Genomic DNA, 20,000 nt, shown 5'->3' on the forward strand with positions numbered 1-20,000 from the left:
TATTTTCTATGTCTTTCAAAACGAGTTTACCAAAAACATCTATGCTGGACCCCTTACAGCGACTTCGATAGAAGTTGGATGGGTTTTTAAATTTAGATCTGGGTTCTGGTGGATTATAGCTGATCATTTCTTTTTTAGCAAAAAACGTTTTATTGTTAAATTTCTAAGGAATTTTTGTGCATCAATAAACAATTGAAAAGTATTTACCCCTTGTGTGGGAATGAATTTAAGGCCTTTGGCTAGAATTTGTTTTTCTTCCTCTGAAATTATTTTACTTGATAAGTTATAAACTCCTATTCCATTTGTCTCCGTCTGTCTTTCTCCTGCCTCCTCTCCCTCCCCTGTGTGTTCTGGTGTTCGCTCCCTTTTCTTTTGGTTGGATCTGTCTGACTGTTGTACATGACAATGGTTTGGACTGTCTGTTCTGATTGGTGAATATCTGTTTGGGTGAAACCAATTCTGGTGACCAGGGGTGTGTGTGGATTCTGTTTTGTGTCTGTCTCGATTGGATTGATTTTGAAAAGGATGGCTATGTTCTGAATTATCCGTATTATAGTATCCATTTTGTTGATGTTGATTATGTGGTTCATAATGATTTCTAGCATTTCTTGTATCATAGCTATCCTTATGATTTTCTCTTGTGTTCCTATGATTCTCTCTTTTGTTGTATGAATGATTTGAAAAATTAGGCCTAGTTTGGAAATGGTGAGATGGTTCTTCTTTATATTGTGTATAATAAGAGTCATTGTCTCTTTGTTGGTATGAGTTTCTTGCATGTATGTTTGTATATGAATGATTTCTGGATCTTTCCCATGGTTATGTGCTAGAGTGTAATCTCCCTCTATTTGAAAAACCATTGGTGGATTTATTATTTATTTGTGTATGTGAATTTGTATTACTTAATTGTAATTGTACATATTGTGTTCCATTAGTAAAATCATCCTTATCTATTTTGCTCTTTTTTTGATATCCTCAAACTTTTCACAACAGGCTTTATTTGAGAAGTAAGGTTCTAATTCAATTTCAAGAGCTGTAATTTCTTTTTCTATGAGTTTTAAATTAATATCTTGATATTCATAGAGTAAGCTCACCAGTTCAGTAGAACATTTATGTAAAGCTGCATTCCATTTATCCAAAAATTCTTTATCATTGGTTCCAAAAGCTGGTACTTTATATACTCTTAAACTTCTAGGTACAATGTTTTCATTACGATACCTACTTAGAAAGGTGGTTTCCCACCATTTCTTGGTTTCTTTAGAATAAAGTTTCTGTAATTTGTTTATAATGGCTTCCCAATTAGGGACTTTTGATTGGTTATCTTTGAAATTATTATTATTATATCTGTTTAGTCGTGCTGCCCTCCAATCATTAAGAGTGTTCCTGGACATATGGGAGATAAAACAATACAAAATACAAAAAATAGAATATAAATATACAGTACAAGGTGAAAAATGAACACTTAAAACTAAACCAAGAACTGATACTCTCCTTTTAGATAAGACCGCAGCCTTCTTACAGTCTCTCCTCTGTGACTGTCTTGATCAAATGGCAATAGAAAAGTAGATGGCGCTGGTCTGTGGAGTAATATTTCTCTAAATGATGAAGAGAAAAAAGGGCTTAAGGTGTATGTAAATACCGATGAATTTAAGTGCAGTATACTCACTCCATAATTGCATAACTAATGTTTTTTCAAGGAATTCAAACTGTATCATTGTTCAATTTGTATAATTAATGTTTTTCAATGGTTAACTAAACAATATAAACTATATTAATGTTTGCGACATTAGTAATGTCATTTGCTATGTTTATTTTTATTTTATTCTTTTAAAGTTTTCTCTCATGACCACAGTATATAACATGTATCACAAATTTAAAACCACAAGCGTACCACAATTGTGAAAGGGCATAATACTGCATGATAAAAACATGAGTGAAAACAAATACTGTTCACTTTTTCTTTTTTCGCTTTTTCTTTAGAATATGCAATTGTATTTCAATCCGATAACAGACAGAGTACACCTACGTCATAAGACCCTCCTCTCACCAGTATGGACGTATCATTAACACTCTCATAATCTGTAAACTCTATACGAAAAGGCCGCTCCTCTCATTTCACAACTACATACGGATTGGCTACTCCACGCACGTGATCTTATTCCGGACCTGAAATGGAACTTACACACCGCAATCTACTCGTTTGAGGACTGTTTTTTCGAATCATCTCGGATTGGACAATTTAATGAATACTTCTTCTGATTGGTTGAAAAACGGAATTGATGCCAGACTATCTTTTTTTATTATAAATTTACGGAGAATTTTGAAAATGCGGCATTTGAGATTCTATATTGTCTGTATGATGTAAATAGTCTGCCACCAGTTCTTATTATTGTTTTATTTATTTTTTAACACAGTATATATTGTAAATCCAACTTCCTGTTTCATACAGGAAATTGGATAGCATCACCTCTGTATATAAACCGGCTTGTGAACACAGCAACTATACCCAATTACCTGCTTTTACTAATTTTATTCTGCTCTTGAGGAAGACTTGTTATAAGTTGAAACGCGTTGAGCCAATAAATATATCTTTTTAACATAGTTGGAAGACGTTTGGTATTCTTCTCTGCTGTGACAAGCCGGATTCTCCTTTATATGGAGTAAGGTACTACTTTGTTTTTTCTTTATGCACTGGACAACTTTTGGTCAATTTGAGTCTTTATTCAGTTACAGACCTACCCACCAGTTCAGGATATATCCTGAATACCTCATATTTGCTCTGGGGACTTCCATTGCCTAGAAATACATCACATCGCAGCTGAACTCCTACATTATATGGAGCGAGTATACTGCACTTATATTCATCGGTATTTACATACACCTTAAGCCCTTTTTTCTCTTCATCATTTAGAGAAATATTACTCCACAGACCAGTGCCATCTACTTTTCTATTGCCATTTGATCAAGACAGTCACAGAGGAGAGACTGTAAGAAGGCTGCGGTCTTATCTAAAAGGAGAGTATCAGTTCTTGGTTTAGTTTTAAGTGTTCATTTTTCACCTTGTACTGTATATTATATTCTATTTTTTGTATTTTATACATACATATACATATATACATTATATATATATATATATTACACATACATACACACACACACATACATACATATACACACATACATACACACACACACACACACACACAAACACACTGCTCATTGGAAAAGCTTGATCATAAATGTAATCAATTCTAGTCAGAGCGAGCATGCAATGTCTTGCACTGGAAACAAACGCGTAGATTACGAGTTCTGTTGGTAAAGACCAGCGGTGCTAACAAGGTTTTTTTTTCCCAGCACACCCTTAAGCTAACGCTGGTATTACGAGTCGTCTAAATGGCTGCGTTAGCCTCAGAAAAGGGAGTGTTGAGCATAATTTAGCTTCCCTTCAACTCTCAATACCAGCGTTGCCTACGGTAGCGGTAAGCTGGAAAAACGAGCTCGTGCACGATATCCCCATAGGAAACAATGGGGCTGAGCTGGCTGAAAATAAACCTAACACCTGCAAAAAAGCAGCGTTCAGCTCCTAACGCAGCCCCATTGTTTCCTATGGGGAAACACTTTCTAAGTCTACACCTAACACCCTAACATGAACCCTGAGTCTAAACACCCCTAACCTTACACTTATTAACCCCTAATCTGCCGCCCCCGCTATCGCTAACACCTGCATTTCATTATTAATCCGTAATCTTCCGCTCCGGACACCGCCGCAACCTACATTATCCCTATGAACCCCTAATCTGCTGCCCCTAACATCGCCGACACCTATATTATATTTATTACCACCTAATCTGCCCCCCCCAACGTCGCCACCTACCTAAAATTATTAACCCCTAATCTGCCGACCAGACCTCGCCGCCACTATAATAAATGTATTAACCCCTAAACCGCCGCAGTCCCGCCTCACAAACACTGTAATAAATTTTATTAACCCCTAATCTGCCCTCCATAACATCGCCGCCACCTATCTACAATTATTAACTCCTAATCTGCCGCCCCCAACGCCGCCGCTACTATAATAAAATTATTAACCCCTAAACCTAAGTCTAACCCTAACACCCCCTAACTTAAAGGGACAGTCTAGGCCAAAATAAACTTTCATGATTCAGATAGAGTATGTAATTTTAAACAATTTTCCAATTTACTTTTATCACCAATTTTGCCTTGTTCTCTTGGTATTCTTAGTTGAAAGCTTAGCCTAGGAGGTTCATATGCTAATTTCTTAGACCTTGAAGCCCACCTCTTTCAGATTGCATTTTAACAGTTTTTAACCACTAGAGGGTGTTAGTTCACGTATTTCATATAGATAACACTGTGCTCGTGCACGAGCAGTTATCTGGGAGCAGGCACTGATTGGCTAGACTGCAAGTCTGTCAAAAGAACTGAAAAAGGGGCAGTTTGCAGAGGCTTAGATACAAGATAATCACAGAGGTTAAAAGTATATTATTATAACTGGGTTGGTTATGCAAAACTGGGAAATGGGTAATAAAGGGATTATCTATCTTTTAAAACAATACAAATTCTGGTGTAGACTGTCCCTTTAAATATAATTTAAATGAAACGAAATAAATTTACTATCAATAAATAAATTAATTCTATTTAAAACTTAATACTTACCCATAAAATAAACCCTAATATAGCTACAATATAACTAATAGTTACATTGTAGCTATTTTAGGATTTATATTTATTTTACAGGCAACTTTGTATTTATTTTAACTAGGTACAATAGCTATTAAATAGTTAATAACTATTTAATAGCTACCTAGTTAAAATAATTACAAAATTACCTGTAAAATAAATCCTAACCTAAGTTACAAATACATCTAATAGTACACTATCAATAAATTAATTAAATAAATTAAACTACAATTAGCTAAACTAAAATACAATTAAATAAACTAAACTATAGTACAAAAACAAACACTAAATTAAATTACATTAAATTAAATTACAAGAATTTTAATCTAATTACACCTAATCTAAGCCCCCTAATAAAATAAAGCCCCCCATAATAATAAAATTCCCTACCCTAAACTAAATTAAAAAGTAATCAGCTCTTTTACCAGCCCTTAAAAGGGCTTTTTGCGGGGCATTGCCCCAAAAGTAATCAGCTCTTTTACCTGTAAATAAAAATACAATCCCCCCCAACATTACAACCCACCACCCAAATACCCCTACTCTAAAAAACACCTGATGCCCCTGAAAAAACCTAACACTACCCCCCCCTGAAGATCACCCTACCTGGAGCCGTGTTCACCCAGCCGGGCACCGATGGGCCAGAAGTGGACATCCGGAGCGGCAGAATTCTTCAACCGATCGGGGCAGAAGAGGTCCTCCAAGCGGCAGATGTCTTCATCCAAGCGGCATCTTCAATCAACCGGAGCGGAGCCATCTTGAATCCATCAGAAGCGGAGCCATCCTCTTCGTACGATGTCCTAAGTCCGAATTAAGGTTCCCGTAAATGACATCATCCAAGATGGCGTCCCTCGAATTCCGATTGGCTGATAGGATTCTATCAGCCAATCTGAATTAAGGTAGAAAAACTCCGATTGGTTGATTTAATCAGTCAATCGGATTGAACTTCAATCCGATTGGCTGATTGGATGAGCCAATAGAATTGACCTCGCATTCTATTGGCTCATCCAATCAGATTTTTCCTACCTTAATTCCGATTGGCTGATAGAATACTATCAGCCAATCGGAATTCGAGGGAGGCCATCTTGGATGACGTCATTTAAAGGAACCTTCATTCGGATTTAGGACTTTGTACGAAGAGCATGGCTCCACGTCGGATGGATTCAAGATGGCTCTGCTCCACTCCGGTTGATTGAAGATGCCGCTTGGATGAAGACATCTGCCGCTTGGAGGACCTCTTCTGCCCCGATCGGATGAAGACTTCTGCCGCTCCGGATGTCCACTTCTGGCCCATCGGTGCCCGGCTGGGTGAACACGGCTCCAGGTAGGGTGATCTTCAGGGGGGGGTAGCGTTAGGTTTTTTTAAGGGGGATCGGGTGGGTTTTAGAGTAGGGGTATGTGGGTGGTGGGTTGTAATGTTGGGGGGGGGGTTGTATTTTTATTTACAGGTAAAAGAGCTGATTACTTTGGGGCAATGCCCCGCAAAAAGCCCTTTAAAGGGCTGGTAAAAGAGCTGATTACTTTTTAATTTAGGATAGGGTAGGGCATTTTATTATTTTGGGGGGCTTTTTTATTTTATTAGGGGGCTTAGATTAGGTGTAATTAGATTAAACTTCTTGTAATTCTTTTTTTTTTGTAATTTAGTGTTTGTTTTTGTACTATAGTTTAGTTTATTTAATTGTATTTTAGTTTAGCTAATTGTAGTTTAATTTATTTATTGATAGTGTACAGTTAGGTGTATGTGTAACTTAGGTTAGGATTTATTTTACAGGTAATTTTGTAATTATTTTAACTAGGTAGCTATTAAATAGTTATTAACTATTTAATAGCTATTGTACCTAGTTAAAATAAATACAAAGTTGCCTGTAAAATAAATATAAATCCTAAAATAGCTACAATGTAACTAATGTAATTAGTTATATTGTAGCTATATTAGGGTTTATTTTATAGGTAAGTAGTTTTAAATATAATTAATTTATTTAATGATAGTAAATTTATTTCGTTTAATTTAAATTATATTTAAGTTAGGGGGGTGTTAGGGTTAGACTTAGGTTTAGGGGTTAATAACTTTATTATAGTAGCGGCGACGTTGGAGATTAGGAGTTAATAATTGTAGGTAGGTTGCGGCGATGTTAGGGAGGGCAGATTAGGGGTTAATAAAATTTATTATAGTGTTTGCGAGGCGGGACTGCGGCGGTTTAGGGGTTAATACATTTATTATAGTGGCGGCGAGGTCCGGTCTGCAGATGAGGGGTTAATAATTGTAGGTAGGTGGTGGCGACGTTGGGGGGGGGCAGATTAGAGGGTAATAAATATAATATAGGTGTCTGCGATGTTAGGGGCAGAAGATTAGGGGTTCATAGGTATAATGTAGGTTGCGGCAGTGTCCGGAGCGGGAGATTATGGGTTAAAAATTTTTATTATAGTGTTTGCGATGTGGGGGGGCCTCGGTTTATGGGTTAATAGGTAGTTTATGGGTGTTAGTGTACTTTATAGCACAGCAGTTAAGAGCTTTATACATTTAATACCAGCGTTAGATAAAAAGCAGCGTTAGGTCCCCTTAACACTGCTTTTTAAGGCTAACGCAGAACTCGTAATCTCGCCGAAAGTATTTATTAGTATATATCTTCTATTGCAAAATATGGGAACCTCTAAAAAAATATATATATATATATCTATATGGATTTTAGCCACTGTAATCTGTAGGTACCTGTTATATTACCAAATAGTGCTCATTAATATCCCTCATGCAAAGACTCTCTTTACATGAGAGCATATTGAGGAAGGCTCAGGAGCAGGCACGTCTGATCACTACATGCAACAGTGCTACCATATAGTGCACAGGACACACATAAATCTGGGACCTACCACAGATGCTCTTAAGGAAAGAATCTGTCAACAAAGCATTCCAGTATATTTGATAACAGATGTAAACTGGAACTTTATTAAAACTGTATGCTTTATTTAAATCATGAATGTTTTAACTTTGACATCAAATATCCCTTTAAAGAATGTGTGTATTTCTGTGAATTTAAAAAAAAAAAAAAGTCATTGTAGGACCAATTGGGTGTTGTACATATTGGAATGCAAACTTTGCAATTTAGAATATGCGGGCGAGAACTCAAGAGAATTCAGTAGGGCGAGAAAGCACTTAAAATATGAAAAAAAAAATGATGGCAAACATTCCAGTATCACTAGGCACTTTAATTAATTATGAACAATTAACCAGCATTGGGGTAGATCACAATACTTTAGTTTATGGTGATTTTGTAGCTAAATCATTAGATACATAAATCTAAAGGATTGTGTTCGACCCCATTGTTTGACTTTTGTGTTGAATATAATAGCATTGATATGATACACAATTTGAATTGACTGCTTACTAGTTATCCTCATTTTTCGGAATCTTTATTATGATAATGTAGTTCCTGAAAATGTTGCTCAGTTGGTATGACTTTTCATATCTATACCTCAAGGATTTTAATAAACCAGTTATTACAATATCCTGACACGTTTCAAACTGAAACAATATAACAATGTTGCAGTGGGATGATTCAGCTGGTCATTAAAGTGAAAGTAAATCCTAGAGTTTTACAAACGCTAGGATTTACTATTGAAACAAATAAAGGGGACTTTCATTCATGAAGTATAAGATACTTCATGTAGAAAGCTCCTTTATTTGTTTTAACCGATCGCCGTTTTTAGCCGCTACAGCAGCCCACGGCTAAAAATTTTTTTTGCTAAGAGGTGATGTTTTAAACCTCTTGGACAATAGCAGTGCGGTAAATCCGGCTCCCATGGGTGCCAAGCCGGATTTACCACACGGCTATTGGCTTAGAGGTGAAAACGTCACCTCTTAGCAAAAAAATTTTTTAGCCGTGGGCTGCTGTAGCAGCTAAGAGGGGCGATCGATTTAATCAAATAAAATAACTTTCTACATGAAGTATCTTATACTTCATGAATGAAAGTCCCCTTTATTTGTTTCAAAAGTCAATCCTAGAGTTTGTAAAACGCTAGGATTTACATTCACTTTAAGTGCTATAAATAATTTCACAGGAATTATCCTAAACCAATGGTGTCAAACAATTCCATACCAGAAGGCAAATTGTAATTTCCCCCCACTTCTAGGTATTAAATAGATTGTAAAAACATTAACTGCACTTTAGTTCACACTGACCAGTAAACATGGTTACGAACCTGCTCTCACCCATCAGATGATTATTTTAACTGTGTTCTAGTTCAGCTATTCAGTGTTGAGAAACACTGGAGTAATCTATACTTTTAAAATAGAAAAACGGGTGCTATAGAATGATACAGACACTCTAGGGCAGCGGAGTTTGCAACGCTTTATAATATTGCTATAAACATTGTTACAAATACTGCTGCCGGATGGTTAAGGACACATGCATGCTCCTGAGCTTACCTAGAATTAATATTTAACAAAGAATACCAAGATATTGAAGCAAAATTGATAATAGAAGTTTAAAATGGTGTGCTCTACCTGAATCGTGCAAATTTATTTTTAAATTTGTTGTCCTTTTAAATAAAAAAAATAATACTATTAAGTACAATTTCAGTATTCCAAAGTCATTTGTATTAATCACTCGATCACCTAAACATTATTTAAAACAATTCTTTATTTTAATTTACAAGTTAGAATTATTTAAAAAAAACGTTTGTATGGCAGGATATTATCCTTACAGAGATGACAAAAGTTATGAAATTATGGGTAAATGCAGTGTTCCTTCAGCACAAATGTATTATTAATCATCAAAAATTTACATTACCATTTGGCTAAAGCAATATTCCATTTGTGCTCATGTGTTTTTCGGTTGCTGTGTCTAAGTAAAAAACATATCACTGATTTGATCTTGGCTTCTTGTTTGTGTGTTAGAGACAGTAAAGTCAAAATTAAAAACTTTCATGATTAACGTTGAGCATGCAATTTTAAACAACTTTTCAATTTGCTAGAATCCTTAATTGTTAAGCATACCTAGGTAGGCTCCGGAGCAGCTATCCTCTAGATAGCTGCTGATTGGTTGGTTATTGGCTCACTCAGGAATAGATTATAAGTGGAGCGCTAATTTATCGCATGACCTTAAACGGGCAAATTCGCCTGGCTACATGCGTGCAATAAATAACCAGACATCTTTGGTTGATTTTCTAAATGTGCCCCAATTGCCCCCAAAATAAAGTGTGTAGTGCATTTTCTAAAATAAAAAATAATATTAGCACCTTTATTCATTTTTTTTTTAAACTGCATGATGCAGTTTTTAGGGGTTAAAGTTGGTGGGTGTAGGGTGTTTTATGTATTAATATGTATATATACACACACACATACATAAACACAAATATATATATGTAATATATATGTACATATTCATATACATTTCAATTTGCTGCCCATCACAGCGCTAGTTCTCATTATATATATATATATATATATATATATATATATACACACACACACACATATATAAATATACACATATATATATATATATACTGTATATATATATATATATATATATATATATATATATATATATATATATATATATATATATATAGTATGCAAGATGCAGAGAAGGCGCTCTGATAGAGAGGAAAGTTATTATGAAAGCGCATTAAAAAGCACTGTAAGAGCAATGAAGGATTCCAGGCAGCAAAGTAAAAAGCAAAAAACAAACTTTATTCCAAAAGCTTAAAAAGGACAAATATATATATATATATATATATATACATATATACACACACACTATATATATATATATATATATATATATATATATATTTACACACACACACACACACTATATATATATATATATATATATATATATATATATATATATATATATATATATATATATATATATATTTACACACACACACTATATATATATATATATATATATATATATATATATATATATATATATATATATATATATAATATATATATATATATAGTTTGTAGAGATGCTTACAAGTGAAGTTCCTCATGTGCATATATGGGTACAAAGAGATAAATGTATCACCAATGAGTACAATTATGTAATCAACAATAGCAGACGATGTAATAAATCACTTGTAAAATCACAGGAACCGGTGATCAACGGCGTAGAATCCTTTAAGTGGATGTGGTTTCAAATAGTTAACGTCATAACTTATAAACAAGAGGGACTTTCGCAAAGATAGTCAAAAGAGGACTGTATTTGTAGGACACCCCTTAATCTAATTCCACTCTATATAATTGGATGGAGGGACACGCGATGGGGTGCTCCAATTTGATATGAGCTGATAAATGTTTAATAATATTTAATAACAAATGTAACAGGATAAAAAAATATATAATTTTATTATTGTATTAAAAATGTGTATAATGTGTTAAAAATATGAAAATATATAAATATGTATAATAAAAGGATGTGTAATAAACATAAAATAAAAAAATGGATGATTAAAATTCATGACGTAATTTCCGGATATCCATCTACACTATAGGACACTAGCGATTTTCTACTCTACAGTCACTTTACATAGTAAGTGTTCTAACCGTTCTTCACTCTACAAGTGAATTCGGATCAGACACTCAATGCTCTGAGGTATTTACGTTGTATTGAAGGTGTTATAAGCATTTGCCTCATTACTAACTGCTGAGTCAGTGATCTTTATTACGCACTTCTATTTTTTATATTAAACAGTGTTATAAATATTTACATTTGGTTCATATTACTTTTGTTGCTCTTTGAGTTATTGCTCCTTTCATATAAAGTCGTGGTTTTATTACTTTCACATTGGATACTAACATATTGATTACAGTCTTTTTTGCATCTATTGTTTTTAATACATGACAAGCAGTATACGAATTTTAATCATCCGTTTAAAAAAAAATAAAATAAAAATATTATTACACATCCTTTTATTATACATATTTATATATTTTCATATTTTTAACACATTATTATACACATTTACACATTTTTAATACAATAATAAAATTATATATTTTTTTTATCCTGTTATATAATATTATTAAACATTTATCAGCTCATATCAAATTGGAGCACCCCATCACATGTCCCTCCATCCAATTATATGGAGCGGAATTAGATTAAGGGGTGTCCTACAAATACAGTCCTCTTCTGACTGTCTTTGCGAAAGTCCTCTCTTGTTTATAAGTTAGTTAACTTCATATTTGAAACCACATCCACTTAAAGGATTCTACGCCGTTGATCACTGGTTCCTGTGATTTTACAAGTGAGCGATTTATTACATCGTCTGCTATTGTTGATTACATAATTGTACTCATTGAAGATGCATTTATCTCTTTGTACCCATATATGCACATGAGGAACCTCTCTTGTAAGCGCTGTTAGAAACACCATCTCTACAAACCACAAACACTTCATCTCACTTTGGAGGAAGCGGGATACCCCTAACAGCAGCATTCATCAGACTTATTCTCAGTGCCCCTGTCTACTAAGCCTCTTTCCACCTTTAGGCGCAACTACCTACAAACACATCCAGAAATACAAATAATATATATATATAATTTATTTTTCATTCAGAAGAAGGGGTAACATTTGATCCCCAAACATCACAATACATTTTGGAAAATCCTGAGGGTGCTTTCTACCTTCTTTCCTATTTTTGTATGCTAGCAACTTTCTATATTTACTTCCAATTATTAATGTGTCTTCAATCTTTTTGTATCTTTATTTGAAAAGCAAAAAATGTAAGCTTAAAAACTGGCCCATTGTTGGTTTAGCATCTTACCACCAAGAAAGAAAATTCTCCGGTATTTTGGGCAAGTTTTTTTCCTGAAATTCCCAATAGAGAAGGGGTTAAAATACCAAAAATGCATAGCGGCAGAAATAAAAAAACAGAATTTATGTTTACCTGATAAATTACTTTCTCCAACGGTGTGTCCGGTCCACGGCGTCATCCTTACTTGTGGGATATTCTCTTCCCCAACAGGAAATGGCAAAGAGCCCAGCAAAGCTGGTCACATGATCCCTCCTAGGCTCCGCCTACCCCAGTCATTCGACCGACGTTAAGGAGGAATATTTGCATAGGAGAAACCATATGTTACCGTGGTGACTGTAGTTAAAGAAAATAAATTATCAGACCTGATTAAAAAAACCAGGGCGGGCCGTGGACCGGACACACCGTTGGAGAAAGTAATTTATCAGGTAAACATAAATTCTGTTTTCTCCAACATAGGTGTGTCCGGTCCACGGCGTCATCCTTACTTGTGGGAACCAATACCAAAGCTTTAGGACACGGATGAAGGGAGGGAGCAAATCAGGTCACCTAAATGGAAGGCACCACGGCTTGCAAAACCTTTCTCCCAAAAATAGCCTCAGAAGAAGCAAAAGTATCAAATTTGTAAAATTTAGAAAAAGTGTGCAGTGAAGACCAAGTCGCTGCCTTACATATCTGATCAACAGAAGCCTCGTTCTTGAAGGCCCATGTGGAAGCCACAGCCCTAGTGGAGTGAGCTGTGATTCTTTCAGGAGGCTGCCGTCCGGCAGTCTCATAAGCCAATCGGATAATGCTTTTAATCCAGAAGGAGAGAGAGGTAGAAGTTGCTTTTTTGACCTCTCCGTTTACCAGAATAAACAACAAACAAAGACAAAGTTTGTCTGAAATCCTTAGTAGCTGCTAAGTAAAATTTGAGAGCACGAACTACATCCAAGTTGTGCAACAAACGTTCCTTCTTTGAAACTGGATTAGGACACAAAGAAGGCACAACTATCTCCTGGTTAATGTTTTTGTTAGAAACAACTTTTGGAAGAAAACCAGGTTTAGTACGCAAAACCACCTTATCTGCATGGAACACCAGATAAGGAGAAGAACACTGCAGAGCAGATAATTCTGAAACTCTTCTAGCAGAAGAAATTGCAACCAAAAACAAAACTTTCCAAGATAATAACTTAATATCAACGGAATGTAAGGGTTCAAACGGAACCCCCTGAAGAACTGAAAGAACTAGGTTGAGACTCCAAGGAGGAGTCAAAATTTTGTAAACAGGCTTGATTCTAACCAGAGCCTGAACAAAGGCTAGAACATCTGGCACAGCTGCCAGCTTTTTGTGAAGTAACACAGACAAGGCAGAAATCTGTCCCATCAAGGAACTTGCAGATAATCCTTTTTCCAATCCTTCTCGAAGGAAGGATAGACTCTTAGGAATCTTAACCTTGTCCCAAGGGAATCCTGCAGATTCACACCAACAGATATACCAAATTATGTGGTAATTTTTCTGGTTACAGGCTTTCAGGCCTGAACAAGAGTATTAATAACAGAATCTGAGAACCCTCGCTTTGATAAAATCAAGCGTTCAATCTCCAAGCAGTCAGCTGGAGTGGGTCGAACGGACCTAGAACAAGAAGGTCTCGTCTCAAAGGTAGCTTCCATGGTGGAGCCGATGACATATTCACCAGATCTGCATACCAAGTCCTGCGTGGCCACGCAGGAGCTATCAAAATCACCGACGCCCTCTCCTGATTGATCCTGGCTACCAGCCTGGGGATGAGAGGAAACGGCGGGAACACATAAGCTAGTTTGAAGGTCCAAGGTGCTACTAGTGCATCCACTAGAGCCGCCTTGGGATCCCTGGATCTGTACCCGTAGTAAGGAACTCTGAAGTTCTGACGAGAGGCCATCAGATCCATGTCTGGAATGCCCCACGGTTGAGTGACTTGGGCAAAGATTTCCGGATGGAGTTCCCACTCCCCCGGATGCAATGTCTGACGACTCAGAAAATCCGCTTCCCAATTTTCCACTCCTGGGATGTGGATAGCAGACAGGTGGCAGGAGTGAGACTCCGCCCATAGAATGATTTTGGTCACTTCTTCCATCGCTAGGGAACTCCTTGTTCCCCCCTGATGGTTGATGTATGAACTTGGCCCTCGCTAGCTGAGGCCAAGCTTTGAGAGCATTGAATATCGCTCTCAGTTCCAGAATATTTATCGGTAGAAGAGATTCTACCCGAGACCAAAGACCCTGAGCTTTCAGGGATCCCCAGACCGCGCCCCAGCCCATCAGACTGGCGTCGGTCGTGACAATGACCCACTCTGGTCTGCGGAAGGTCATCCCTTGTGACAGGTTGTCCAGGGACAGCCACCAACGGAATGAGTCTCTGGTCCTCTGATTTACTTGTATCTTCGGAGACAAGTCTGAATAGTCCCCATTCCACTGACTGAGCATGAACAGTTGTAATGGTCTTAGATGAATGCGCACAAAAGGAACTATGTCCATTGCCGCTACCATCAAACCTATCACTTCCATGCACTGCGCTATGGAAGGAAGAGGAACGGAATGAAGTATCCGACAAGAGTCTAGAAGTTTTGTTTTTCTGGCTTCTGTCAGAAAAATCCTCATTTCTAAGGAGTCTATTATAGTTCCCAAGAAGGGAACCCTCGTTGACGGAGATAGAGAACTCTTTTCCACGTTCACTTTCCATCCGTGAGATCTGAGAAAGGCCAGGACAATGTCCGTGTGAGCCTTTACTTGAGGAAGGGACGACGCTCGAATCAGAATGTCGTCCAAGTAAGGTACTACAGCAATGCCCCTTGGTCTTAGCACCGCCAGAAGGGACCCTAGTACCTATGAGAAAATCCTAGGAGCAGTGGCTAATCCGAAAGAAAACGCCACGAACTGGAAATGCTTGTCCAGGAATGCGAACCTTAGGAACCGATGATGTTCCTTGTGGATAGGAATATGTAGATACGCATCCTTGAAATCCACCTTGGTCATGAATTGACCTTCCTGGATGGAAGGAAGAAGTGTTCGAATGGTTTCCATCTTGAACGATGGAACCTTGAGAAACTTGTTCAAGATCTTGAGATCTAAGATTGGTCTGAACGTTCCCTCTTTTTTGGGAACTATGAACAGATTGGAGTAGAACCCCATCCCTTGTTCTCCTAATGGAACAGGATGAATCACTCCCATTTTTAGCAGGTCTTCTACCCAATGTAAGAATGCCTGTCTTCTTATGTGGTCTGAAGACAACTGAGACCTGTGGAACCTCCCCCTTGGAGGAAGCCCCTTGAACTCCAGAGAATAACCTTGGGAGACTATTTCTAGCGCCCAAGGATCCAGAACATCTCTTGCCCCAGCCTGAGCGAAGAGAGAGAGTCTGCCCCCCACCAGATCCGGTCCCGGATCGGGGGCCCGCATTTCATGCTGTCTTGGTAGCAGTGGCAGGTTTCCTGGCCTGCTTTCCTTTGTTCCAGCCTTGCATAGGTCTCCAGGCTGGATTGGCTTGAGAAGTATTACCTTCCTGCTTAGAGGACGTAGCCCTTGGGGCTGATCCGTTTCTGCGAAAGGGACGAAACTTAGGTTTATTTTTGGTCTTGAAAAGACCTATCCTGAGGAAGGGCGTGGCCCTTGCCCCCAGTGATATCAGAGATAATCTCTTTCAAGTCAGGGCCAAAGAGTGTTTTCCCCTTGAAAGGAATGTCAAGCAATTTGTTCTTGGAAGACGCATCCGCTGCCCAAGATTTTAACCAAAGCGCTCTGCGCCACAATAGCAAACCCAGAATTTTTTCGCCGCTAACCTAGCCAATTGCAAGGTGGCGTCTAGGGTGAAAGAATTAGCCAATTTAAGAGCACGAATTCTGTCCATAATCTCCTCATAAGAAGAAGAATTACTAATAATCGCCTTTCCTAGCTCATCAAACTAGAAACACGCGGCTGCAGTGACAGGGACAATGCATGCAATTGGTTGTAGAAGGGAACCTTGCTGAACAAACATCTTTAGCAGACCTTCTAATTTTTTATCCATAGGATCTTGGAAAGCACAACTATCTTCTATGGGTATAGTGGCGCGCTTGTGTAGAGTAGAAACCGCCCCCTCGACCTTGGGGACTGTCTGCCATCAGTCCTTTCTGGGGTCGACTATAGGAAAACAATTTTATAAATATGGGGGGAGGTACTAAAGGTATACCGGGCCTGTCCCATTCTTTACTAACAATGTACGCCACCCGCTTGGATATAGGAAAAGCTTCGGGGGGCCCCGGGGCCTCTAAGAACTTTTCCATTTTACATAGTGGTTCTGGAATGACCAGATAATCACAATCATCCAAATTGGATAACACCTCCTTAAGCAGAGCGCGGAGATGTTCCAACTTAAATTTAAAAGTAATCACATCAGGTTCAGCTTGTTGAGAAATGTTTCCTGAATCTGAAATTTCTCCCTCAGACAAAACCTCCCTGGCCCCCTCAGACTGGTGTAGGGGCCCTTCAGAAACCATATCATCAGCGTTCTCATGCTCTACAGAATTTTCTAAAACAGAGCAGTCGCGCTTTCGCTGATAAGTGGGCATATTGGCTAAAATGTTTTTGATAGAATTATCCATTACAGCCGTTAAATGTTGCATAGTAAGGAGTATTGGCGCACTAGATGTACTAGGGGCCTCCTGTATGGGCAAGACTGGTGTAGACGAAGGAGGGGATGATGCAGTACCATGCTTACTCCCCTCACTTGAGGAATCATCTTGGGCATCATTTTTACTAAATTTTTTTATGACATAAAATACATATAGTTAAATGAGAAGGAACCTTGGTTTCCCCACAGTCAGAACACAATCTATCTGGTAGTTCAGACATGTTAAACAGGCATAAACTTGATAACAAAGCACAAAAAACGTTTTAAAATAAAACCGTTACTGTCACTTTAAATTTTAAACTAAACACACTTTATTACTGCAATTGCGAAAAAGTATGAAGGAATTGTTCAAAATTCACCAAAATTTCACCACAGTGTCTTAAAGCCTTAAAAGTATTGCACACCAAATTTGGAAGCTTTAACCCTTAAAATAACGGAACCGGAGCCGTTTTTATATTTAACCCCTTTACAGTCCCTGGAATCTGCTTTGCTGAGACCCAACCAAGCCCAAAGGGGAATACGATACCAAATGATGCCTTCAGAAAGACTTTTCTATGTATCAGAGCTCCACACACATGCAGCTGCATGCCATTGTTCTCAAAAACAAGTGCGCCATACCGGCGCGAAAATGAGGCTCTGACAATGATTAGGGAAAGTCCCTAAAGAATAAGGTGTCTAAAACAGTGCCTGCCGATATAATCTTATCAAAATACCCAGATTAAATGATTCCTCAAGGCTAAATATGTGTTAATAATGAATCGATTTAGCCCAGAAAAAGTCTACAGTCTTAATAAGCCCTTGTGAAGCCCTTATTTACTATCTTAATAAACATGGCTTACCGGATCCCATAGGGAAAATGACAGCTTCCAGCATTACATCGTCTTGTTAGAATGTGTCATACCTCAAGCAGTAAGAGACTGCACACTGTTCCCCCAACTGAAGTTAATTGCTCTCAACAGTCCTGTGTGGAACAGCCATGGATTTTAGTTACGGTGCTAAAATCATTTTCCTCATACAAACAGAAATCTTCATCTCTTTTCTGTTTCTGAGTAAATAGTACATACCAGCACTATTTTAAAATAACAAACTCTTGATTGAATAATAAAAACTACAGTTAAACACTAAAAAACTCTAAGCCATCTCCGTGGAGATGTTGCCTGTACAACGGCAAAGAGAATGACTGGGGTAGGCGGAGCCTAGGAGGGATCATGTGACCAGCTTTGCTGGGCTCTTTGCCATTTCCTGTTGGGGAAGAGAATATCCCACAAGTAAGGATGACGCCGTGGACCGGACACACCTATGTTGGAGAAATAAAGCATAACATTCAAAGACACAAAACAAACATTCTAGTGCACATTTTTCTTGGACTCTATAGCCCTAAAACAGATTGCAATACCCTCTTAGGACTGGCTGATTATTTTAACCCCTATTTCAGCATACATACTTACCAACACCAGTACCTTAGGACATCATACTCACATTTTTCTTGTCTGCTAATTTTTCTTTATATTAGACATGCATAAATGTGTCTGTTTTTATCATTTTAAAGAGATCTAAACAAACCTTAGTTCACTTACCCTTGCCAAAGCACTTCATCGTTTGCAAGATCTTGCCAAACACATGATGCCAGACATAGGTCAGTTGCATTGAGATAGGATAAAATGGTAAGGCTTAGCTCCGGTGGCAACCTCTCAAGATTGATAAATCCTTGTTCATCCTTCACTTTTCGTGCTTTCAGTAGATGATAAATGTCCATTCCCCCCTGTGCATGTCTTCGATGGTTCATATTGCTATCATTAACTATTATTCTTCTGCCATTATCTGTTGATAGGTAGCTGGGTTCAATATAGTCATTCTGAAATTGTTGGTTTCTTGCTACTCTCCAAAGTCCTTGACCCATCTGTTTACCCTAATAGGAAGCACAAATGACAAAATAGAGGTTATTCATGTAGCTAACATTTTTAGTAAAATATAATTCACTTGATGAAAGTAACTTTACAAATATATACAAATATGCTTAAAGGGATAGTCTTGTCAAAATTAAACTTTAAAGGGACACTGAACCCAAATTTTTTCTTTCGTGATTCAGATAGAGCATGCAATTTTAAGCAACTTTCTAATTTACTCCTAATATCAATATTTCTTCGTTCTCTTGCCATCTTTTTTTGGTTCAGTACTCTGGACAGCACTTTTTTAATGGTGGATTAATTTATCCACCAATTAGCAAGAACAACCCAGGTTGTTCACCAAAAATGGGCCGGCATCTAAACTTACATTCTTGCATTTCAAATAAAGATACCAAGAGAATGAAGAAAATTTGATAAAAAAAAGGAGTAAATTAGAAAGTTGCTTAAAATTTCATGCTCTATCTGAATCACGAAAGAAAAAATTTGGGTTCAGTGTCCCTTTAATGATTCAGATAGAGCATGCAATTTTAAGCAACCTTCTAAATTTAAGCTTACAAGACGGCCCATTTTTGGTTCAGCACCTGGGTAGCACTTTGCTGATTGGTGTCTAAATGTAGCCACCAATAAGCAAGCGCTACCCAGGGTTCTGAACCAAAAACGGGCCGTCTCCTAAGCTTACATTCCAGCCTTTTCAAATAAAGATACTAAGAGAACAAAGAAAAAATGATAATAGGAGTACATTAGAAAGCCTCACAGGACCAACCCAACATCAGGGAGACAAGGAGAAGTTTCTAAATCCATCTGATGCATTTCACTGCAGTAATACAGTTAAATTACTACAGGTACAAAACCCTTTATTCAAACTGCTTGCGACCAGAAAAAGTTTGGATTTTGGAATATTTGCATCAACAAAATGGGAGAGTGGATGTGACAAAGTGTCATTTAGGCAATTTTTACATGTCATAATAAAGCTTATACATGCAAACTTTAATTTTTAATACCTT

The 20,000-nt window shown here is 37.4% G+C and overlaps 1 protein-coding gene across 3 annotated transcripts in view; it reads right to left on the reverse strand.

Annotated features, from left to right (window-relative positions):
* Positions 1 to 20,000, reverse strand: part of FBXO8 (F-box protein 8) — a 318,169-nt gene that overhangs the window by 237,203 nt on the left and 60,966 nt on the right. For all 3 annotated transcript variants that reach the window (XM_053703835.1, XM_053703833.1, XM_053703834.1), the window contains exon 3: positions 18,667 to 18,998. In XM_053703835.1, the coding sequence (XP_053559810.1) occupies positions 18,667 to 18,989 (323 nt within the window). In that variant the 5' untranslated portion in view covers positions 18,990 to 18,998. The remainder of the gene's footprint in view (positions 1 to 18,666; positions 18,999 to 20,000) is intronic.

This window comes from Bombina bombina, chromosome 2, assembly GCF_027579735.1.
Source record: "Bombina bombina isolate aBomBom1 chromosome 2, aBomBom1.pri, whole genome shotgun sequence".
Taxonomy (NCBI): Eukaryota; Metazoa; Chordata; class Amphibia; order Anura; family Bombinatoridae; genus Bombina; species Bombina bombina.